Here is a 24,731-nt window from a genome sequence, read left to right on the forward strand (position 1 = left end):
CAGCCCACACCTGTGGGCCTGCTGTTAGAGCAGCTGCTCACGTCCTTACCCAGCTGTTCCTCAGCTTCCTGGTGTGTCTGTGGAGGAGCACTTCTTGTGTTCATTAGGAACTCTGAGCAGATCAGCTCTTTTGGTTTTTTATTTTTTCTTATTTTTTTAAAATTTAAAATTTAAAAAAAATTTTAAAAAGGATTTATTTATTTGACAGAGAAAGACACAGCGAGAGAGGGAACACAAGCAGGAGGAGTGGGAGAGGGAGAAGCAGGCTTCCCACCGAACAGGGAGCCCCATGTGGGCTTGATCCCAGGACTCTGGGATCATGACCTGAGCCAAAGGCAGATATTTAATGACTGAGCCACTCAAGTGCCCTAGCTCTTTGTTTTTTAATGTTACCCTGAAGTCAGGGTAAATCCTTTCCAAGCTTTAAAAACCCAATCTTATTCCATTTACTTTGCATCATCTCTGTCTCTTAGTTCCTCAGTTTATAATTGCTTTTCAACTTCTTTGGTAATTTCCCCCAGAGGACTTATAAATAAATAATTTTGTTAAAATATTTATTTACGGTTTCTGAAATTTAAAACTATGTTTTCCTTTAACGCTTCTTTTCTTCTCTCTCCTCATGAATGTTCCTTCTTTGGCAATTGCCTTTAAAGTGAACCTATCCCTGCTTCGTGCTCTGGGGCCACCCAGCCTGTAATGGCGAGACTTCCTAGTCCCAGTGTAGCTAAGAGCACTGTGCAGCCTGCCAGGTACTGGACGGAAGTAGCTGCATGCGGCCCTCAGGCCAAAGGTCCTAGACAGCAGATGCATCTCATTATCCTGAATGTCTTTCATGTGTTTGAGAAATGAGTCAATGCAAGGAGTTGCCTTTGGGGATGGGCGCCATTTTGTGTTGTCGTAGTGCGAGATGCTGCTAACTTCCTGTAGGCCTGCATGAGGAAACCTTTTATCTCCCTGCTTACATCATGTATTGGAACTAGGATCACACTAACTCACTCATCCATTTGTTTTGTTTCTGTTTTTCATAATCACAGTCTTTTCTAAGAAATTTCATCCTCCATCTAAATTACTAGCACTTAATAAAGGTTAATACGAAAATGAGGACTCGACATGAATGTTGAAATTCTAGTAATACCCTGGTTTTTGTAAACACTTGTCATGAATACACGCTAGAAACAACTATATCTCTTTCTAATATACAGACAGACAAGGTCATAACTTTTTGGGATTGAGACAATAATCATCTATGGAGTCTGAGCTTAGATGTTTTACTACTAAGCTTTGAATTGTGTTTTGAAAGTATGTCCTTATGGCACATAGGTGTCCCCTGTTTTGCTGTGAGGGACCAAAACACAAGGGCCAAAAATAAGTTTAAAGGAAGTCAGATGACAGTGCAGAAATAGGTCTGGCCCCACCCAGAGGCAAGGGTCTACTGCTCTTTAGTCTGGGGCAGCATATGAACTGGTGATTCACTGGTGTTCAGAGAGAATATGCTGTCCACTGGGTTTGAGAACTGGATTTGCCAGTTGCCTCAACCTATGTTGTCATAAACCTTCCAAGATTCACCACGACCAGGTAATAGGAGGCCTTCTCCCCCACCCAGAAACTGGAGGGATTTTGCAGCACCTGAAATGTCCTTTTTCAAGTTGCTAGGAGTTACAGATCTCTATACCTTTCAGAAAACTGGTAGGAAGCTATGAGAGAAAATGATGCACTGAGGAGAGAAGGAATCTTTAAAATGGATCTATTTATGTTTAGCAAGTGAAAATCGAAACTCCTTGTTCCACATATATTGACAGAATGACTGGATTATTTCCTAGTCCTATAAAAAGAAAAGAATACCTCTGAACTACATGTTTATTTTTTTAAAAAGATTAATTGAGAGGAAGAGAGAGAGAACAGGGGTAGAGGGGAGGAGGCAGAGGGAGACGGAGAAAGAGAGTCTCAGGCAGACTCTGGGCTGAGTGCGGATCCCGACTCAGGGTTCGATCTCACCATCCTGAGGTCATGACCTGAGCCAGAACCAAGAGTCGGATGCTCAACGGACTGACCCACTGAGTCACCCCCGAACCACATATTTAGATAGTGTCTAGACATGCCATAGATAATGCCTTGGGATTCTCTTTTAGCCTTATTTGTTGTTGATACCACTGATACACCGTCTCTCTAAGATAAGGTATAACCAAGCTGACTTCAGTCTCTTAAAGAGGAAATTCACTTTTTAGAAATAATTTAGAGATAAAGTTCTGCCTTCATGACATTGGTAACAGCCAATTGGTAACAGCCTCTGCTATTCGCAGGCTTGTTAATAGCTAAACAGTGCCTACACCTGTATTCAACTTCTGTAGGGAGAAATCAGTCCTTTTCAAAATTAAGTGACGCTTGGAAGAGAGTTAATATTCAAAATTTAGGGTCTTTTGTCTGTGTTGATCTCTGTCACTGATTTTTTTTTTTTTTTTTTTTAATGTTTATCCCTTTCAGATTACAGGCATCTGCTCACCACAAAGCTTTAGCCAGAGACCAGGCAAATGAGGGCAAAGATTCTGCTGAACAAGGTGAACCTGACTCCTCCACTCTAAGCTTAGCAGAGAAGTTGGCCTTGTTTAACAAATTGTCTCAGCCAGTCTCAAAAGCTATTTCTACCCGAAACAGAATAGACATGAGACAGAGGAGAATGAACGCTCGCTATCAGACTCAGCCGGTCACGCTCGGGGAGGTGGAACAGGTGGGTGCACTATAAATCTAATCCAGTGTGTGGGTATGTTCTTAAAATACAGGATCGTGCTGTTGGCTCCTAGATGGAATTAAGTTGATAAACTATTACCTGTCGGGAGTCTGGTAATAACTTCTTTCCTCAGAAGGATAGCCATGCCGAGTACCTTTTTCTTTTCATGATTTGCTTGCCGAAATCATCTGGAATGAATCCATTATGGAGAAAATAATAGGATGAGATATCTGCTTTTCACCCAGATGATTTTGATTAATGATTAATTTTGATTAAGAAAATACATCTTCCTGGGGCACCTGGGTGGCTCAGTGGGTTAAAGCCTCTGCCTTCGGCTCAAGTCATGATCTCAGGGTCCTGGGATTGAGCCCCACGTCAGGCTCTCTACTTCGCAGGGAGCCTGCTTCCTTCCTCTCTCTCTGCCTGCCCCTCTGCCTGCTTGTGGTCTCTCTGTGTCAAATAGATAAATAAAATATTAAAAAAAAAAAAAAAGGAAAATACATCTTCCTGCTAAGACAAGCCGTGAAACTGCCCCCAAAGTAGTCATTCATTCTATGCCAATCCCTACTGAGGTTCATATAGATAGTATTTTTGAATCCGCTTTTTTGCACTTTAACTATGTCCTTCCAGGTGCAAAGTGGAAAGCTCATTCCTTTCTCACCGACTGTTAACACCTCCGTGTCCACTGTGGCATCTATGGTCACGCCGATGTACGCGGGGGATCTTCGGACAAAGCTGTCTGTGGACGACAACACGAGTGCCACTGACTATAAGTTTCCTTCTTCGATAGAAAATTCAGATTCTCCGGTTAGAAGCATCCTGAAGTCCCAAGCCTGGCAGCCTTCAGCAGAGAGTAGTGGGAGCAGAGGAATGTTGAGAGAGTTTGGAGAGGCCGAAAGCAAGAGAGTTTTGACAGGTGGAGATGGTGGTAAAAAGTACGGGTCCTTCGAGGAAGCAGAGCCACCCTGCCCTACCTTTAACAGAGTCCGGGAAGGAGACAGCCATAAGGAGCCCAAATATGCGGTTCCGAGAAAGGGCAGCCTGGAACTAGGCCATCCTCCCGTTGCCCACCTTGGTGACGAGCTGAAGGAATTCTCCATGGGTAAAAGCCTCGCACAGGGGAGCCCAGACTTGAAGGACAGGCAGCACTTTGAAGAGAAGGTCGACATGGAGAACGTTCCAAGAAGGAAGTTTTCACTAAGAGGTAGGTTACTGCTCCGGAAGTTTTAGAAACCACCTGGGTTTTTGGTATTGGCTTGATTGGTTGTGTGTGTCTGTGAATATTTTTACTTAAAGTAGGAGGACAGTTTATAACTCGTATCGATGACAAATCACAAGTGAACCCACTCTTCTCCAGACCTCTCTTCCCCTTGAATATGACCTGTTCAGTGGATTGATCAGTTTCCAACAATAGGAATGCTGGAGCTCTCACACATGAGGATTCACTCACATAAGTCTTGTGAAATGCTAGCCCTGTTGGCCCCTTTTGTGACTTGGTGACCCCAAAGGGCTGCACTAAGCACAGGGAATGAGGACTTGAACCCAGGACCGTGGATTTCCAGACTCCTTCCATGGTCCTGGTACGCAGACTGGTAAGCTCCGCTACTTGGGGCTTTCATTTTCCTTCTGCATTTATAGAAAATGATGGCATGTACGTTACGTTGGTGGTTTTAGCATGTGATTCAGGCCACTGGCAATGTGAAAAGGATTGTTTTGGAGGAGGAGAAGCATTCCATAGTGTGTAGTGAAAGCTCTCTTCCTGTGTCTTGCACACAGGAAAAGACCAGTTGTCACAAAACCTGCTGTGTGCAGTAACCTCCCGGACAGATTGGTTTCCTCGCAGAGGATGGCGTGCTACAGATTGGCGTGAATCCATGCGGATTGAGTGACACCCCCCATACCCCCACATCTCACTCCGTGTGTGGGGCCGCTCGGGGTAGATAGCTGGAGGAATGTCTGCCTGGAGAAGGGAATGCTGACGTGGCTCCTCTCTTCCCAGCAGCGGAGTTCGGGGAGCCCCCTTCTGAGCAGACCGGTCTGGCTGCCGGGAAGACTGTGGCCCCCACTGCAGCCCCCGTGTCCTGGAGGCAGCAAGATCCTGCGGAACCAGGGCAGGAGAAATACTCCAGGAGTCCGTGTGCGATGTTCGCTGCCGGAGAGATCAAAGTGCCTGCGGTGGAGGGCATCCTCGATTCAGCCGGCAAAACTATGTCCATTAAAGAGAGGTAACGTGATTGAATGATGGCAGAGTAATTCTCCTGGGGGTGGAGCTTACATGTTGCTGGTAGGAAAAGCTCCAAGTGATGGGTAGAGATGACGTCATGACCACACAGGGGGCGGTGATGCTGGAGGAGTGCCAATTTTGGACTCAGGTACGGGCACGAGCGGATGCTGACTTGGGCTTACTTATTTGTTTGGGATTCTGTTTTCTCTCTTTCCTATGAAATTCTTGCACTGTCCCGTGATGGAAGCAATGATCTTGGCTCTTTCCCCATCAGACATGTGGCTTCAAATTGAATGCACTTAAGCCTTCATGACTGTCTGTGTAACGTGTATGTAGATGGAATGAGGACAAATCCATATTTGGGACAGACGTCTTTGGGATTAGAACCTAAGTTTTATTTATCCTACAGAAAGGGAAGCGGAGGACTCTTGTGAACTGGGTTTTGAAGTTTTATGTCAGGTCATAGCTGTGAAAGATGACATTGGACTATCCAGTAACACTGTAACCTCGTTTCCAAAAATCGAATGGAGAATTGAGAGGGTATATTTAAATGGGACAGGGACAAGGAGCCAGGGCTAAATATTTCAGGCTGTGTTTTCCTTGTTAGCCTTTAGCCACTGTGGAATTAAACAGCAAAAGATGTCATAGCGATAAAAAGACTAGATGCAGAAAGATCTCTATACTTTTCTAGGGTGACCAGCACAGCTGTGTCCGCCATCCGCTCTGCCGGCACCCTTCCTTCGCACGTCCCGCCATTCGGAAGCTTTCTTCCCCTGCCAGACAGTGGCCACTCTGATGTTTCTGGATACATTTTGCACTGCCTAAGACTATACATCAAACCATGATCAAAATTCCTCATTCTGCTTTCCAAGTCCAAGTTTTTTGAGCCCCATGCCTAAAAGGGTTAGATAGATGGGGACTTTCTCAACCGACAAATTAGTAAGGTTGTTAAATCTTAACGTACTTTTTCCTTCACTTGTTTTCAAATTCACAGTAGATGAGACTGCCGGGGGCTTAGATGAAGGGGAAGATAATACCCCATCAGCTAAATGGGAGTGAGGTCTTGAATCAGAGACACTGGCCTGTGCTGGTGTGAGTTCCTCCTCCACCAAAACCTGGCCCAGGGAGAGCTTGATCCCAGAGATCCTACTCCTCATCATCGGTTGGATGAGAAGGAAGACACATCATTTAAGGGAATTAATGACTAATACCACTTACACACAAGTTCAGGTGTTTCATTGGTAAAATATTTCACTGGGGTAAAAAAAAGTATGCCCCCTTCTTTCACAGGCTCTTAAAGGAGAACCCTCATCTTTGGGTATAATCTGTCTGTTAGGACTTTGAACCTTCAAGGAAGAAGTTTTGTGTCTCTCCACTGTGCAGTAATTCTTGGTTTACCTCCCTGTTTATGGTAAATCTGGTATATTTTCTATTAGCATAATTTATGACGAGCTTAGCTGCTAATAAAAGATGAGAGACACTTCTCTTAGAAAATATATCACCAGCGATCTCCCCCCCCCCCTTATATTGATAGTATTTTTATTTGTACTTTGCTGAAAACACAAATGGTGTTATCTTTACAGTCCATCTGTGGTAGTTTTTCCTGAAGCAGGGCTCTGATCCCTCCCTTCTGTTCAGAAAGAAAGAATGAAGCTTGACCTATTTAAAATAAGAATGCTCTTTGTATATTATTTGGCCTTTTTTTTTCCCCTTTTGTGATGTAACATATCACGTGGAACTTTCAAACTTTATTTTAACTTCTGACTGCCCTGTTTCACCAAAGAAGGAGTTCGGTTCCAAGGGCCACTAAGGCCCAACGGGGGCGAAGGGACCGACCCCAGGGGCTGGCCTCCGACCTCCCCTGGGTAGCTGGGGTGAGATTGTCATATGCTCATGCTGCTGGGTTAGCCACTCACCTGTGTTCCAACTAGGAAACTGAACGGAGGACTGAAATGTCAGCGAGACAGGGGTGGGAAAAAGATTCGCCTCCTCCTGAACGGATTTTCTCAATTCATGTGTTCTTTGCATGGCTATTTCCAATTCCACATTCACATCTGACTCTTAGTAAGAGGTGGAGACTGGACTTCGCAGATTTCCTTCATTGTTTTTAGAAAGCTGCAGCTTTCGCTTCCTTAGCCTTGTGCATCCATCTCTTTCCTGCTTGGGAGGTGGGTCTGTTGAGTCCTGTTGAGTCCTGAGGGACACCAGGGGTCATCCACCATCCCCCCGCTTGGAATTTCTTATGGACCACCTCACTTAGTACTGAAGGCAGCCCTTACAGGGAGGCAATGCTGTCCCCATTTTATACTCTGATAACTGGGACTTGGAAGACTGTCAGAGTGTAACTCAGAGTGTAACTAAGAAATCACAGGAAAGCTTCAGTATGCTCCTCTTTTGGGGGAAGCAGGTCGTTCAAGGAGATGTCCCTAAAGGCTCCTTTTCTTTCTTCCTCTTTTCTAATGTCTGCAATGTCAAGTTTGAACCATAACTAGCACCACTCAGGCTACCCATTGGCTTTTTGCACTGGATTAGTAAAATCAACTGTTTCATAACTGCCTAAATGATTTGGGTTTAAATTGGCCCTGTTCGGGGTACTTCTTTTTATTTATTTATTTGACAGACAGAGATTACAAGCAGGCAGAGAGGCAGGCAGAGAGAGGGGCAGAAGCAGGCTCCCTGCTGAGCAAAGAGCCTGATGCAGGGCTTGATCCCAGGACCCTGGGATCATGACCTGAGCCAAAGGCAGAGGCTTAAACCCACTGAGTCACCCAGGCACCCCTGTTTGGGTACTTCTTATTCTAAGTCAAATAAATTGTGTGTTCTTTAGGGGTAAGACCCTTGAGACCCCTTTAGAAGTATACTAGGCTATTAGGAACCTTATCCACAGTTACCAAAGCAACTGTAGCTGTGCTTTGGGATTCAGGAAAAGATTTTTAAACAAGGCAACAAAGAAAGCCATCCTCTCATTGGGAACTGGTGGAGTGTGAGGGCTTAGGTGAACTCCCAGAATGGCAAAGAATGTGATCCTTGGCCCTCACCAGCCTAGCCGTCCGCCCTGCAGAGGCCTGCTCTGGCCCCTGCATTCCCCCCCAATCCCCTGCTTCCCACCCCACCAGACTGCATCCATGCTCCCCCCACAGGGACTGGAGGCTCTTGCTCAAGATTTCAAGATTTCAGCCACCAGAGGGGCCCCCAGATTTACGTAAGAATTCGGGCCCCAGGAGTCTTTTCTGATCTTTTATGTGTCCTCATTTAAAAGACACAGGAGCTTACTCCAGCAGCCTGCAAACCAGCCAAGACCAAGATCTGATAGGAGTACTGATCTGTGCTGGTCTGTCCTATCTGAAATCTGTGGGGTGCCAGTGATTCAAAGGGGGAAGGAAAAAAAAAAACCATACTTAAGATTAGGGGCACATGGTTTGCCTGTCCCACATTTGACCCAGCCCCAACGGCAGGGAGCCTGCAAAACCCGTTCTAATCAGACTGGCCTCTTAGACGGGGCTGAACACAGGCCTGTCAGGCCAGCATTCCCTGCTGAGAAAGTGTGGGCCTTGGCGAGAGAGGCAGACATTTCCCCAGGCGGCCTTGGAAGCACACAGCGCCTGTGGCCCCCAGCCAGGCCTTGGGGTTAATAGGCTAACCCAGTGCCACTCACAGGGCTCCCCGCCTCAGACCAAGCAGATGCCCAGGCTGTCAGCATCACAGCCCTGTAAATAGCGCTCGGACTTGGCGGATGTGAAAAGCGCTGACAGTTGTTTGAATTGCATAGGCAGTAATTTATGTCGTGTGTGGGAGCAGACCTTTCGCTCCTTGGCCCCCACCAGCGGGTCATGGAATCACAGGAGAAGGGTTTGGAAAGGTCTCCTGCCCTTCCCAGCCTGCGGATCACCAAGTAGGAAAACCATAATGCATGTAAGTTTCAGCACGTGTTGTTCGTTAAAGTTAGCCGTCATTGGCACTCAGTAAGCCAGGGCAGGGTCCCAGTACTGTGTGGCCTAAGTTAAAATGCCAGTTATTCCACGTGATTCTGCTGACCCTGTAGTCCTTGGAAGTGCCTGATGAGACCCTGCCAGCACATCCAGAAGCAAGATTTCAGGTTTGGGGCCTGAAATTAAGGCCATTACAGGGGAGAAAAAAGCCAACATTATAAGAAACCCAGAATACTATGCAGTCTCTAAAACATTCAGACACAAATGGGTCTGGTCAGCTAGCACACTAATGGAGACAGACAAGCCATGCTCTGGGAGGCAGGGCACCCCTCCCTGGGCACAGCATCTCCCTGCCCCTCCCCTCTAACTGCAACCCCACCACCACCACTACCTGACATGCAGTGTGATCTCAGTCAGTGAAATCCTTCATCTGTGTGTGCACTCATGCCTCATCTGTCGCCTCAGAATAATCTTCAGTTTCTTTGGAACCGGTAGAGCATGAGGTGGGCCATAAAGTGATTGTAGAGTCCACAGTTTGTTTTTTCTAAGTCAGGTTTACGTGCACTCAGGGCAGCCATCAAGGAAACCGTATGGTTATTTGGGTTATGTTTTCATTGCTCCAGACACCCAGGAGCTTTGTTTCAAGAATGTCCTCAAAGACTGTAGCACAGGATTTCCCATAAGCTCAGCTCACGGGGATGAATTCGACTTTTTAGATTCTCTCAGCTCACTTGGGATCAAATCTGATTAAAAAGGTAGATGGTCAAGATGAAGAACTACTGTCTGTGTCAAAGGGGAAGTAAGAGACAGAAGCCGGCCCCAAGACCAGTTTGCAAGGAGATGAATGTCTCTCATGAGATGGCATGTTGGAAGTACTTCTTCATTTGGGTGTAAAAATACCAGCATACTCATTTTCTTAAAATCTCACTTGTAGATGCTTGGAAATACTCTGTGCAAGTACATAGATACTTTGAAAGCTCTATGCAAATACTAGTTGTTTTTTCATGATCTGATTTTATTTGGTTATTTTTCCTTATTAGCATAAAACTGATTCATTCAAAATAATTAGAGAAAAGAGAAATCATTGTGTAGTCTGATGAAAACACCTGAAGGCACTGAGCATTTATTTTCAAGTACATGAACTGGCCCTGGTAGCATGCAGAGTACTGTCAAACATCACAGGCTTTAGAATGCAGGGCTAAATGGCACCTTCAGCCAAATGGGGTCTGTCTTAGGATTTTGACTCTAATTGCCAACATGGGTTATTTTCCTCTACCACCAAGCATGTCTCTGACCCCAGCTGGGAGTCCTGCAATTCAGCAAATTCTGACACTGTCTACTTGGAGATGGCTTCAGATGCCACAGGTTAAGGGCTCTGTTGCATAAGGATGCCCCCTTAACACACCCTGTCATATCAGATGCTAGAGGAAGGTTCAGGTTGTCTCCTGGACTTTTGACCCTATAGGCTACAGATTAGAGATTCCAATGACCCCCTCTTTGGGTTTGATTTACTAGAGCATCCTTACTAGATCTCATCCTCCTTGTAGAAGGTTATAACACAGGAATAGCTGGATGGAAGAGATGCATAGGGTAAGGTATAAAGAAAGGGCACTGAGCTTCCAATCCTCTCTGAGCCCCATCCTTTTGGGTATCCATGGAGACCTCATTCCATAGGCATGGTTGATTGGATCATTGGCCATTGGTGACTGATTCAACCACCAGCCACTCTGCAGAAGTCAGGGAATAGGACTGTAAGTCCCACTCCTCTAATCACAAACCACATGATTGGTTCTCCTGGCAACCAGTCCCCATCCTTAAGGGCTTCCCTAAGGTCACCTGATTAATATAAAGACACCTCTGTCATTCTCATCACTTAGGAAATTTCAAGGGGTTTAGCTGCTCTAGGCCCAGAAGGGTGATGAAATCCAAGAACAAATTTCTTATTGTAAATCACAATATCACAATAAGGTGGCATTGTATCAGTTTTATAGAATGGTCGTGTGAGGTCTTATGTGCTCTAACATAGCGGAAAGGAAAGAAAGGAAAAGGAAGAGAAGGGAATAGGTCCAGAGCTTGAAACTCCTTCCCTTTTAGGGGACTCTTTTTCTTTGTGCTTACTTTCCATTCCTTGAATGAATAGACAAGGTATGATTATGTACAAATTTTTAGATGGAAGTAGATTCTTATTTAAGTACTGCAACATTTGTTTTTCTTATTTGCATAGGAAAACTTTCATTAGTGGAGTCAGGAAGATGAGTAGAAGGGACCTAAGAGACCATTGAGTCCAGTTCCCAGAATTACCAACAAGGAAAGGATGCCAGGCTACTGGGCCAGAGTTCACGGCCAGGCTAGAGCTGATGTGCTTTCAAGTATGCCATTTATGGACATGCACTAGGATGTTCAAAAGGCCCCACCCAGCAGGCTCGGCAGAGAAGAACGGCGGGGGCCGTCTAATGCCTTTCCCCCCAATCTTTACATTATTTGAACAGCAGCTGAAATGAGTTTAGTGATCACTTTTTTTCCTTTCATCTTTCCTATGTCTGGCCGACTTCAGTGCCTGAGACAGCTTCATTCATCATAGGAGAGCAAGCTGAAGAAACCTTATGCTCATGGAAACAGCCTTTTCCCAGGCTGTAGCATCCAGGCAGCTTGGTACCAGGTCACATCAAATTGAGCTAAAGTAGGTTAGGTAAAAAACCCCAATTAATTAGATTCTTTTTTTGTATGTGGCTTTCCCCAGGAGGAAAGTTGGAGTCATTTTAAAACATTTAAAACAGATTTGTAGAGAATAGTTTCCATATTAAGATAGATTGGAGAGACCACGTACCTTTGGAGGAAAAGAACAGGGCTTAGAGTACAGAGAGATGAAAATCTTAAACATCTTATTTTGCCTTTTCTTGAAAGATATGAAGTGATTGTCAGTTCCTTATAGCTTTAAGTTTTCAAAGCCATTTCTGCTAAATTTTCTGCAAAGGAGTACTGTCCATCCAGCTGTAGCTGTTAAATGTTATTCCACAAAGTGACCAGAAGGGGTCACTAGAAAACGTTTTTTCTCTGGGGATGGTTTACCTTCATCTCCTTGTTCTCAGCCCAAGGGCAAGGGAAAAAACACAAAGGTAATTCCTCTGGTGGAATGCTGATACTAAGATTTGGGGGAAAGGACATCTTAGAAAAGGGGATGCTTGTATTAATTTTCCAGGCAGGACTTTTTTCAGAATAAATGAAACTCAAAAAGATTGAAAGTTGGTAGCTGTGGTCATGTTTTGGCCAAAGACTAACTTACCCAAACTATGCTTCTGTTACAAGGTAGAGTTTGGTGCTGAACCCCTTTTGGTTGGCTTATTTTCCCCCCCAGGTTAGCACTGTTGAAGAAGAGTGGGGAAGAAGATTGGAAAAACAGACTCATCAGAAAGCAGGAGTATGGCAAGGCGTCTGTCACCAGCAGCCTGCACATACAAGAAACGGAACAGTCCCTCAAGAAGAAGGTAACGTTCTCTATGTTCAGAAAAAGCATTCAACTAACATCACGCTTGGAAGTGTATCAGCTAGGCAAGCATGCCCTAACTAATGCCCACTCTGGAAAGCGCTGTCTTGCCTCGGGTACACACTGCACATCTGCCTCACAGCAGCTGAAACTGATCAAAAGGTCAAGCCTTGAGATGCTATCAAAGTGTGAACAGCACTGTGTACATAGTGCGTGAAGCAAGCAAGCTCCTATATTTTGAAGTGTGTACTTTCACTTCAGTTTAAAACCTTCCAAAGGGAAGTCATTTTGGCATTACGGTGTTATTAAAATCTTTAGAGTAACAATCTTTAGTTGACCACAAGCCATTTATAAGATGCATTTACAATGCGGTCTTGCATGTCCTGTGCTAAGATTTAAAAACTGAAAAATACAAAACAAGGACATATGTGTGGTCAGTGAGTACTTACTTTCTTATTACTTATTATTGTGAGTGTGTTTTACAAGGAGCCAGGTGTGCCTCATGTTGAAAATGTATAGCAAAATTCGTTACAAATTAAAATCAGGTAATAAAAAAAAAACAAAAACAAAAAAACAAGTAATGCTCTGTGATCGATACTGGCAAGTGTTTCGATACTGACAAGTTATTAAATTACTAATGTGATGATGACCAGCTTTGGACCAGTCAGTGCGCACTCTCAGAGCTGATGGTGAGTTTCCTGTCGCTTGGCCCTACGCTTGCAAATGCATGTCCTGGCTGGGGACAAGGCGGCCACCTGTCACATGTCCACTGGCCAACTTCTAGGATCAAAAATCTTCAAACAGAAACAAACAAACAAAAAACCCCAAAAAACCAACAGTTCCACCAGGATGGGCCCCTGTACCTCTTTTAGTTCTAAAACAACTTAAAATCTATGGAAGAGAGGAACTGTGAATGTAACCAGTAGCTATTCAGAAACTTCCATGGAAGGGAGGTGCCCGTGTAGGATGCTAAGGCGGGAATTCTGGTGTTATTTGATATGGTCCTTGTGAGTCCTCTTAGGTTGAATTGAAACAACAATTTGAATTTTCTTGTTTGAGACATATAAGATATTAAAGATAGTGGCTGAAAACATCATTTCAGCCACGAGAATTCTGGTGCTATTTGATATGGTCCTTGTGTGTTCTCTTAGGTTGAATTGAAACAACAATTTGTATTTTCGTGTTTGAGACATATAAGATATTAAAGATAATGACTGAAAACATCATTTCAGCTATTTGTAAAGTTCTCTAATACAGCTGACTTAAAAGCATGTGGGCGAAATCTGGATTTCAAGAATGCGATCTTGAAGTGGAGAAAAAACAAAAACAAAAACCGGGCTCCCTCGATGTATCCCTGTTGCCCACACACTTTATTTAAAAGGGTCTTGAAATCATCAGTTCAACAATAACTTTAACACTCACTTCTTGTTGGTCATTTTGGAAGATGCAGAGAAGCCATAGGAGCTGACAGGCCCATATGGGGTTGGCGAAAATTCAGATACAGCTCTCATGCAGAAAGGTAGCTGGGCTCCTCGGGAACAATGAATGGGATAGGCGCCCGACCCCTTAAAAGGTGAGGGGGGAATCATTTGAGCTGTGAGTAGAGGATGAGATCTGAACTTCGCCCCACTTGGGTTTTCAGCAGGCGGAGGTGCTGAGGTGGTGACTGTCGTTGCCCAGGGGGAGAGCACAGCCCATGGGAGCGCCGGGGCTCTAAGCATGCCTGGGACCCAAGTGTGCAGACTTGTCTCTGTGCTCCGGGACATTGCAGATGCCGCAGCCATCGTGAATGCACTCTGCCTCCTCCTCCTCTTCTTCCTCCTCCTCCTCAGTGACCTAGTTCGCCAGGGCCTGAGACAGTAAGCTCTTTGAAGTTAAAATAAGCTGATCTATTTTGGGCTTTTGTAACAGACATTGGGAAATCTCAGGTTCTGTTGAGGTCAAGTGGTTTTCACATGGCCCCTGATAAGCCCTCGGCTTCTTTTCATCCTAAGGGCTGGCAATATTTTTCGGTCACACCTTCGCTGGGCTCAGATGTGAGGTGCCTTAAACCTAATCTGTCTTCATACGGTCCCCCCACAGCCGAATGGTGCTCGAGAGACGCCTCTGCTCCTGGGTGTCTGAATGCTGCCCGGAGAAAGAAAGATATTCATGCCATGTGGTGCATGCAGATGGGATCTGACTGCCTGGGTTGGATCTAGACTTGCTGATGGAGAGCTCTGCTAAGGGGAGCAAGTTCTAGAACCTTCCATTTTTTCCACCCAGAGAAGAAGAGAGCTGGTTATACAGTCAGAGCTTCACTTCCAGCATAGTTTGTGAATTCATCAAAGGCACAGAACTGTGGTGGCCCGTCCGCCCTCCTCCCGCTTTTGTATGTTGTAAGCACAACCCTGTGAGCTGCAGCCTGGGGAAATGCAGAGGAGGCAGGAAATAGACGGGACTCCCTATAAATCACGCCTGTGGCCCCTATGAAAATCCTTGCTGTCCAGTAAAAATAAAATGTGAGCAGCACAAGTAATTTTAGATTGTCTAGTGGCCGCATTAGAAACCAATGAACGATGCCTTGAAAAATCTATAAGGGTCTTGTTTCTGTCAGAGAGTTGGTCCCCAGACAAAACAAATTCCTGATGCTCTAGCCGGCATCCCGTTCTGGATCCTTCCTGGGAAGAAAATCTCTCTTGGCCCATGAATAGATTTGGGGAACTAAGAGCTTCCCATTCCCTATAAAAAGACTGGTTGTGTTTCAGAGAACACCTCACTTAACAGCAGTTCCCTGCTTTTCAGATTTATTTTGCCCCCCCCCCCCGCCCCCACGCATTGGAGCTTCAGAGCACAAATCATTTGTTTACTGGACTCCCTCCTTTCCTGTAATCACCATTCTGGGTTCTTCCTCTCTCCTCTCTCTCTCTCCCTTTCTCTCCCGTTGCTGCTCTTCCTTTCTTCTCTCTTCTTTCTCCTGTTCTTGGCTTAGTCCAGGGCAGGGCTAACCTGACTTAAGCATGTCTGCTTTTATAGCAAGTATAATTAGTTCTGAAGATGGGAAAGCCATGTGGTTTGTGGATTTGGCCAGGTCCACACTGTCCGGAATGTGTGCACTTGAGTGTTATCCGTACACCGGTCCCTCCAGGCTAACTTGTTCCATCCAAAGAGCGAGAAAAATGGAACAAAGTTTTCAAAGCGGGAGTCTCTCCGTTACCACTCAATTGCATTTATTTATTTATTTTATTTTTTTTAAACCACGTGATTATTTTAAATTTCCACCTCATTTTGGCATGTTTGACATCAAGGTATGTCATGACTCCCCTACAGTTTAAGATAATCATCCAATATATCAGACTTTTTTCCAGGAAATAAAATCCCTTTATAGAATGTGCCATTACAAGTTCTGTGTCTGAGTCACAGATGTGGAGTTAATATCCAGCTGTGCTCAGTAGTATCTGGTCAGTGAATCAAGCTAAGATCTGTGATGTCCCGAAGCATGTTCTTGAAAATTGAACGAAGGTAGATCTGCCACATTCATGGTCTAATTGTCTGCTGACCTTGAAATTCCAAATTACAGTTCAGGAGAAAGAAGTCGCCTCAAAGAGCTAAGGGAGGAGGGAGAGAAAGGCGGAGGGTATGATCTGCAAATGAAAGATTATCATCTCACTGATGGGATAGGAGTTTCCCTGGTGTTTGTGTCACCGACTGTGTGAGCATGTTTGTGCATGCGTCCAAGTGAACCCAGGCACCAATTCCTTGAGAGTGCTTGTGACACCCTAACCCTACCCTACTCTTCCAGCACTCTGCAATGTTTCCTGTTTGTTTTAACCTGTAGGAAGAAGGAGGATTTGCAGATGATAGTGCCATTTCTAATCTGCTTTGGGTAAGCCTGACTCTAATGTAGGTGTCCTTTAGATTCTAGCCACAATTCGACCTCGCCATGTATAATTTTCATCACTGGTGTTTCCTTTTTAAGCTCTCGCTGTTTGGTTTCTTGCTCCCAGGGAAGATGCCACCTCTATCCAGAGAAGACAGCTATCCTATTTAATTTTTTTTTTAATTTTTTTTTAATCGTATAATGACAAACCTTAAAGACTTTAAGTAAGAGATTTTATGGTAAATGCTGAACCTGTCGATGAACTTTGGGGTTCCCCTCTCTGTAACTGAATATGGTAGAGACTGCAGTAATCTTGTCATTAACTCACGTAATTACTGCACAGAACTGACTCGATTGTATTTACTGTGCTGGTATGGGTTTCTGTTAGCCCTCTAAGAAAACAAACAAATAGAAGGGACTGTCTTGAAAAGAGAACTGAAATTGCAATGAGTAAATTAACATCCTGGTTGAGATACTTCGTTTTTGTCTCTACTCCTCCCCTCCCAGCTCTGGTAAACCTTCTCTTTTCACCTCTAATCCTCTTGCTTTGCTCTATAGGAACCTGTATATGCTTCTACTTATTCTCCTACTATACCTGCTGCCCATAAACACCTGTCTTTTGTATCTGTTAATCAGGTGAGGAAAAGCCTATGCATTTTAAGCCTCATTGCAATTTCTGAGCAGTAGGGAAGAGCTTGTTTCATTTGGGGACGGAACTTCTTCGCTGCATTTCAGTGTGTGTGTGTGAGTGAGTGAGTGAGTGAGAGAGAGAGAGAGAGAGAGATCAGTTCTTGTATAATTAGAGTTAGGGTCAGACTTTTAGGCAGACTTGATGGCATTCTTTGACCTTGGAATTGTGAAACCGGTTTAAGAGAAGAATTTCCCCTTTTAATGTCCAAGGTAAGTCAGAAGCCCAAGGACTGTGCCGAAGCTTTCTGCTCCCAGTTGGGAACAGTGCTATCTTGCTAGGCCTGATAAAGGAAGACAAGGAGTTGCGGAGTTGCGGTGGAAGTAGGTGGGTGTGGACGGGCCAGAGGGGAAGGTAGAGCAGGGAAGAGGCTGGGCTGACAGGACCTCCTCGCAGTGACTTACTGAGATGAGTGCCCACAGCCCTCTTGCTCCATCTCCACTCTACCTCCTTTGAAACCCACCCCAGAAAGGAGATCTGACTTGGGTGGAATCTTTCTGTTCGTGCAAAACACACTATCACTTTTAAAGCCCAGAGTACCAGAGATTGTTTTTTATTCCCTTTGGAATGTCCCTGGGGTCAGAGTGTCTGGGAGAAGTGCCTGCATCCACACTGTCATGAATCCCAGATTCTATCCTCCCTCCGTCTTAAGGACCTTAACCTAGTCATTTCCCTCGGAGGGCCTTTGTCTTCTCATCAGAACTGGGTTTTCTTTGTTTTTCTTTTCTTTTTTTAGATTTTATTTATTTATGAGAGAAAGATCACAAGTAGGCAGAGAGGGAGGCAGAGGGAGAAGCAGAATTCCCACTGAGCAGAGAGCCTGATGTGGGGCTCGATCCCAGGATCATGACCCAAGCCGAAGGCAGAGGCTTAGGTGACTGAGCCACCCAGGTGCCCCAGAACTGGGTCTTTCTTACCTCTAAGGTGTGTTCTAACTAAAAATTTCATGATTATAGTGTTCTGTTAGGACGAGTGGTGACAAAATAGGTCTTTGACAAAGAGGCAGTGAGACCTTATATCAGATATGAAATTGACAGAGTGCTGTCCCAGCGAGGTATCTGCTGGGCCCTCCTGCTTCATCTTTTATCTTCGCAGTGGAAATCCCCCTAAGGCAGCCTCTTCCTCACTCCTGGGTTCCTCTGAAGTTAAGAATGCTGGTCTGTGAGATCCCAGTCCCACACAGACAGCAGTGTCCACCCCCAAAAAACAGGATGAAATCTGGAGCAAACCTGCTGTTCTATGATTGGGAGAAGGGAGAGGGGTTGTTTCTTTTAAATAAGTCATATTAAGCGGGAAAAGAAAAGATACATTATTGAACTCTTTAAATACAAATTATATTTATTATATATAGACACATATACACACTTTTTAAAATCAACTTTATTTTTTTAAACATTTTTATTTATTTATTTGACAGAGAGAGATCACAAGTAGGCAGAGAGACTGGCGGATAGAGAGGGGAAGCAGGCTCCCTGCTGAGCAGAGAGCCTGATGTGGGACTTGATCCCAGGACCCTGAGATCATGACCTGAGCTGAAGGCAGAGGCTTTAACCTACTGAACCACCCACGCGCCCCTAAATCAACTTTATTTTTTAAAGTAGTTTTAGGTTCACAGCAAACATGAGCCAAAAGTATAGAGATTTCCCATATACCTTCTGTGCCCCCGTCGGCACATACACGCACGCGCGCGCGTGCACACACACACACACACACAGAGCTTTCCCCACCATCAAGTTCCCACACCAGAGTGGTGCATTTATTAAATATGTTGAACCTGCACTGACACATCATTAGAGCCCAATGTCCATAGTTCACACTTGGGCTCCCTCCCGGTGCATGTTCTCTGGATTTTGACAAACATATGATAATACTTATCCATCATTATAGTATCATATAGACTAGTTTCGCTGCCCTAAAAACCCCCTGCCCTCCATCTATTTATACCTCCCTCCCTCGAATCCTTGGCAATCTTTTTTTCTTAATTTAATTTTATTTTTTCAGTGTTCCAAGATTCATTTTTTATGCACCATGCCCAGTGCTTCATGCAATACGTGCCCTCCTTAATACCCAACACCAGGCTCACCCAACCCCCCCACCATCTCCCCTCCAAAACCCTCAGTTTGTTCCTCAGAGTCCACAGTCTCTCATGGTTCATCTCCCCCTCTGATTTCTCCCAAATCACTTCTCCTCTCCTTCTCCCAATGTCCTCTGTATAATTCCTTATGCTCCACAAGTAAGTGAAACCCTATGATAATTGACTCTCTCTGCTTGACTTATTTCACTCAGCATAATCTCTTCCAGTCCCATCCAAGTTGATAAAAAAGTTGGGTATTCGGGAGGGGTAATTATGAGGGAGGCATAATTATTTTTTCCAGAAAGTTGTAGAGTTGGGATCACGCAGCATGTAGCCTTTTCAGATCAGCTTCTTTCACTGTGTCCTGTGCCGTTAAGGTTCCTCCATGCCTTTTCACGGCTTGATAGCGTCTTTCTTTTTAGTGCTGAATAATATTCTCTTTCTGGTTATATCAGTTTGTTTGTGTGTATGCATTTGTTTTAAAAATATGGAACACTTGGAGCACCGGGGTGGCTCAGTGGGTTAAAGCCTCTGCGTTTGGCTCAGGTCATGATCCCAGGGTGCTGGGATGGAGCCCCGCATTGGGCTCTCTGCTCAGCAGGGAGCCTGCTTCCTCTTCTGTCTCTGCCTGCTTCCTCTTCTCTCTCTCTGCCTGCTTTTCTGCCTACTTGTGATCTCTGTCTGTCAAATAAATTAATAGGATCTTTAAAAAAAAATATGGAACACTCCATGAATATGCATGTCATTCTCGTGCAAGGGGCCATGCTGATCTTCTCTGTATCATTCCAATTAGTTGATTTATCCATTTGCTTACTGAAGGGCATCTCAGTTGCTTCCAAGTTTTAGCAGTTATACCTAAAGTTGCTATAATACCCACATGCAGGTTTTTGTGTAAACATTTTCAACTCATTTGGCGATCAAGCAGCACAGTTCTGGACCACATGGTAAGGGTATGTTTAATTTTGTAAGAAACTGCCAAACTGTCTTGCGAAGTGGCTGCACCAAAAGTTTGCGTTCCCACCAGCAAAAAATAAGACTGCCTGTTGTTGAACAGCCTCACCAGCATTTGGTGTTGTCAGTGTTCTGGATTTTGGCTATTCTAATGGGTGTATAGTGATAATCTCATTGTTGTCAGAATTTGCAATTCTCTAATGACATACAATGTGGACCACCTATTCATGTGCTTGTAATTAAATATAAATAAAATTATGTTATTAAATAAAAATCTTTGGTAAGATGTCCATTCAGATCTTAGCCCATTTTTCAATTGGTTGTTTATTTTCTTATTGTTGAGTTTTAAGAGTTCTTTATATATTTTGGATAGCATTTCTCTCTCAGATGTGTCTTTGGCAAATATTTTCTCTCAGTCTGGGGCTTGTCTTCTCATTCTCTTGACAGTGCTTTCATAGAGCAAAGGCTTTTTTTATTTCAATGAATTTCAGTTTATTGGTTCTTTCTCTCATTAGTGTTGTATCTAAAAAGTTATTGCATTCAAGGTAATCTAGATTTTTATGCCATGCTATCTTCTATAAATTTTAGTTTGGCATTTTACATTTAGATCATAATCCATCTTGAGTTAATTTTTAGGGGAAGGTGTAAATTCTGTGTCTAGAGTCTTTGTTTTTTTTTTTCCCCCTTGGCAAGTGGGTATCTAGTTGTTCCAGCACCATTTGTTGAAAAGACTTTCTGATGTTCACTGTATTGCCCTGGACCTTTCAAAGTTAGTTTATTTGTATGAGTGTATTTCTGGGCTCTCTGTTTTGTTCTATTGATCTATTGATCTGTTTTTTTTGTTTGTTTGTTTGTTTGTTTGTTTTTTTCCCCAGTAATACCACACTGTCTTGATTATTATAGCTCTGTGGTAAGTCTTAAAGTAGGGTAGTGCCAGTCCTCCAATTTCATTCTTCTCCTTCAATATTATATTGGCTATTCTGGGTCTTTCCCCCTCTCCATATAAACTTTAGAATTAGTTCATCAATATCTGCAAAGTAGCTTGCTGAGATTTTGGTTGAAATTGCATCAGATCTGTAGATAGAGTTGGAAAGAACTGGCATCTTGACAATGTTATAGTTTCCAATCCATGAACATGGACTACTTCTCCATACATATTTAAGTTTAAAGAAAAATACCACTCACCAGAAGTAATTTATATTTAATTGCTCCAAAATTAAAATAGCCCTAAAATTCTATATTTTTATATCGTGACAGCTTTCCCAGATAAACATTTTATGTACCAGCCTTTGTAGTTGGAGTTCATCAGTGTCTCAGAGACTCCTTACCTCCTGTGGTCCTGGTATCTGTGTTCACTTATGCAGAGGCTCAGAAAAGAAAACAGAGCATTACAACAGCACACACATTCTTTCTAAATGGACCATTTGTCTCTTTGTTGGGCTTTAACACACATTTCCATCTTCCTCACATGCTTCACAACTGCACCAGAAGAATATTTCCCTGTATTCTCCTCCCTTTATCTTAGCTGCCGGTAGATGGTAGCAAGACCATCAAAGGCTGCATGTACTGATGAGGGACTAAAATCACTGGCAGGGTCAGGGGGAGCTGGTGCAAAGCCACAATTCTTTAACAGTACATAGAATTCTTACACAAAAAAAAGCTAACAGTACTGATTTGTCACTTTATTTTTACTACTTAATCTGTGCTCTTATAATTTCTTTAGCCTAACTAGATGTGCATAAGATAAAAATTTAAAAGCCAGATCACAGTATTTTCTATTCATGAAGCCCTCCAGTTTAAATTTGTACTAATCCTAGTAGAACATGTTAGATTTGCTCTCTCTTCTTGTATCACCTCTCTGTGTCAACAACATGTGGGAAGATTTACGTTGTGTATTCCCGGTAGGTGTACAGAGGCAAATGCATCCGTAACAATGCAGTAAGCTGAAAACATTCTTGCAGATTGACCCTTTGCCTAATTTCAAACTGTGTTCTATTAATTCTCTGTCTGTCCCTAAGACCTGCCTTCTTCCCCAGCTACTTTACTTGTTTCACTGCCTTCTACACACTCACACGCGCACACACACACGTGCATGCACACACACATATGGTTATTCTCTCCCCTCCCTGTTTCCATCTCTCTGCCACATTCATGGGATCTGCATTTGAAAGAATGGAGGACAGACTGGGTAGGGCTTCCATTCACATTCTGCCCTAACTCTCTTACTCTTCTAGTCAATCCTAAACCATCACCAGCTAAATCTAGATGAGCCTGGAAAATGGCACAATACTTACTATAATGTATACCATGTCCTTCTCTAAACAAGGAAAGAACAACTTAGAAAGGAAAAACAAGACAATAATGAAATTTAAATATGTATCTTGTGAGAAATTGTATTAATCGTCTCTGTGGATTGAAAGCTGTATATTTCTTACCCACATTATAGATCCATCTGAAGTCAGCAATTAAGGGCCCTAAGCCAACTTCACTAAGTAGCCATGTTAAGAAAGAGAGGCAAAAAGTTTTATGTTCAATAGTATCATTGAGAGAGGAGTTTAAAAAAAAAAAAAAAAAAAAAAACACTCCTTGACAAAGATCTGGCAAACTACTGGAAGCTTTAAAGCCTCTAACAGCTGTATCATTCCTGGGCTGGTAGCTTCCATGTTCTTGTAGGAGCTCCAGGGATATCTGATTGCTCTGGGAAATGGAGTTGTGGACTCGGGGATGCCATTTTTTTGAGTCATGAACCAAACCCCACTGCCACACCCGGGATTTTGGATACATGTTCCCAAGTTCAGCAGAATGATGATGTCTGGCTCTTCGGAGGAGCAAACTTTCTTGGCACTACATATGTTTTTTCAGAATATTTTAAGCCAAGTGCTACATTGATTTGATTAAAATTCCCTCCTGGAACTTCATTTTCAAAGAAAACGTATTATCCTTTTTGAATTTTGATGAGGTCTTCCTGGCAAGTCAACCTCGGAGTTTATTTAATAAGGGTATTGGATTCGGAGAGTTACTTGGAATGAGGGTCATCTCACCAGCCATACGTGGAAAAGTGCAGGGAAAGGGTTTTTAACCTTGGGATAATATTGTATTTTGATAAAATTTAAGACTTACAAAAAAGGCACCATGATAGGGCTCTCTCATATCGCCTTTACCAGAGCCACCAACTGTTGGCATTTGCTCGCCACCCGTGCCCCATCTCATCTCTTCCCTCCACCCGTCCCCTCCTGTCTCATGTACACATACATGATCTACAAAATTGGGGCTCCCTAATAGAACGCTATAGACTGAGTGGCTTATAAACCATAGAAATTGCTTTCTCACGGTTCTGGAGGCCGGAAATTCGAGATGAGGGTGCCAGTGTGTTCCCTGTCTGCTGAGAGCCCACTTGCTGTTTGTAGAGGACCATCTCCTCACTGCAGCCTCACATGGTGACACTCCTCCCACGGTAGGACGGGCACAGGGGCTCTCTGAGGTGTCCTTTATAAGGGTGTCAGTCCTCTTCAGGAGGGTTCCACCTTCCTGACTGAACGCCTCCCAAAGGCCTCACCTCCTAAGACATCACCCCGGGGATGAAGTTTCAGCATAGGAAATCTGGGGCACACAAATGTTCCGTCTCATCACAATACAGTGATGGAGATGAGGAAATGTAACCTTGATGCAGTGTTCAATCCACAGCCCATTTCCAGCTGTGCCCGTTCCCCTCCGGCCATGCCCCTTCTAGCCCCCGCTCTCTCTTCAGGAAAAGGGCTTTTACTTAAATTAATTTAATCATCAAAGATCTCAAAGTCCATTTTGGCTGTGATTGCTCTGTAGAAGAATTCTGTAGAGGATTCATGAACTAGATGAGGGAGAAGTCCTTGTTCATGGCCGAACCTGAACGTGGCGGTTGCAGATACGGTTTTATGCACATCTCTCTTGGAAACGAGGGAAGGACCCCTCTCCTGTATTACCCTCCATCGTGGATGAACCTTGCTGATCTCTGCTTTCTTGCTGAATGAATCTAGAAGTTGTTTGTTTGTTTGTTTTTCCTGTTGGTCAGTTAAGGGAAGTATCCTCAAGGCTCTCCTGGTTTTCTGACTTCAGTCCGTGGAAGGTCTATGATCACCTTGACCTTGTTGCTTCTTATCCAAGGAAAAACTAACAAGAGAATAAGAGCTGGGGAACCTGCCAAAAGAGGTTAAGGCAAGGTCATCCATAGTTTGAAAGCAAAGCCCCAGCAGGAACAGTGCACCTCAGGTCTTAGAAGGGGCTGAGGTTCAAGCCGAAGCACGTAACCAGGAGGCCACACCAGCGTTGGAGCCCCTGTCACAGGAGCAACCTAGACAGTGGACCACAGAGCGAGCTAGGGAAGCTCGTGCTCCGGAGGGAGGCTTTTTCCTCTCTTCCTTCCCCCACACTCGCTCCCACAGCTCCTGCCCCTGCACCTCTCCCTGTCCTGTGCTCCCTGCCACTTGGCAAATCTTAAATTTTACCAAAACAAAAAAATGGCCCCCAAATTAAAAAGCCCTTCTCTTTCATTTCCCCCTCATGATCTGTGCCTACTTTGACCCTAATTCCAAGTAACTCTGAGAGGGGTCAGTAGTGAGAGGAGAGACAGCATGGAGGCCGAGGGAAAGCAAACTGTCCTATCAGCATTGAGGACCGCCCGCCCTAGTGTCGCCCACCACCGTTATCCACACTCTGCCCCTGGCACGCTCCTTCCCCTCTGCCACCTCTTCTTCTTCGTCTTTTTTTTTTTTTTCCCAGTTTTTAAAATTAACATATAATGTATTATTAACTCCAGGGGTA

General features: G+C 44.1%; 1 protein-coding gene and 1 non-coding gene across 12 annotated transcripts in view; one reads left to right on the top strand and one right to left on the bottom strand.

The window, feature by feature from the left end:
* Positions 1-24,731, top strand: part of SVIL (supervillin) — a 121,084-nt gene that overhangs the window by 60,551 nt on the left and 35,802 nt on the right. For 7 of the 11 annotated variants that reach the window (XM_059404341.1, XM_059404340.1, XM_059404334.1 and 4 more), the window contains 5 exons: positions 654-749; positions 2,482-2,725; positions 3,356-3,929; positions 4,725-4,950; positions 12,234-12,363. In XM_059404341.1, coding sequence (XP_059260324.1) covers positions 654-749; positions 2,482-2,725; positions 3,356-3,929; positions 4,725-4,950; positions 12,234-12,363 — 1,270 coding nt within the window. The remainder of the gene's footprint in view (positions 1-653; positions 750-2,481; positions 2,726-3,355; positions 3,930-4,724; positions 4,951-12,233; positions 12,364-24,731) is intronic. The other 4 variants (XM_059404337.1, XM_059404339.1, XM_059404345.1 and 1 more) reach the window with 2 other exon arrangements.
* LOC132021002 (U6 spliceosomal RNA) lies at positions 19,695-19,802 on the bottom strand. Its single transcript, XR_009405189.1, has one exon. It is a non-coding gene; the product is annotated as a U6 spliceosomal RNA (small nuclear RNA).

Source organism: Mustela nigripes, chromosome 6, assembly GCF_022355385.1.
Source record: "Mustela nigripes isolate SB6536 chromosome 6, MUSNIG.SB6536, whole genome shotgun sequence".
Taxonomy (NCBI): domain Eukaryota; kingdom Metazoa; phylum Chordata; class Mammalia; order Carnivora; family Mustelidae; genus Mustela; species Mustela nigripes.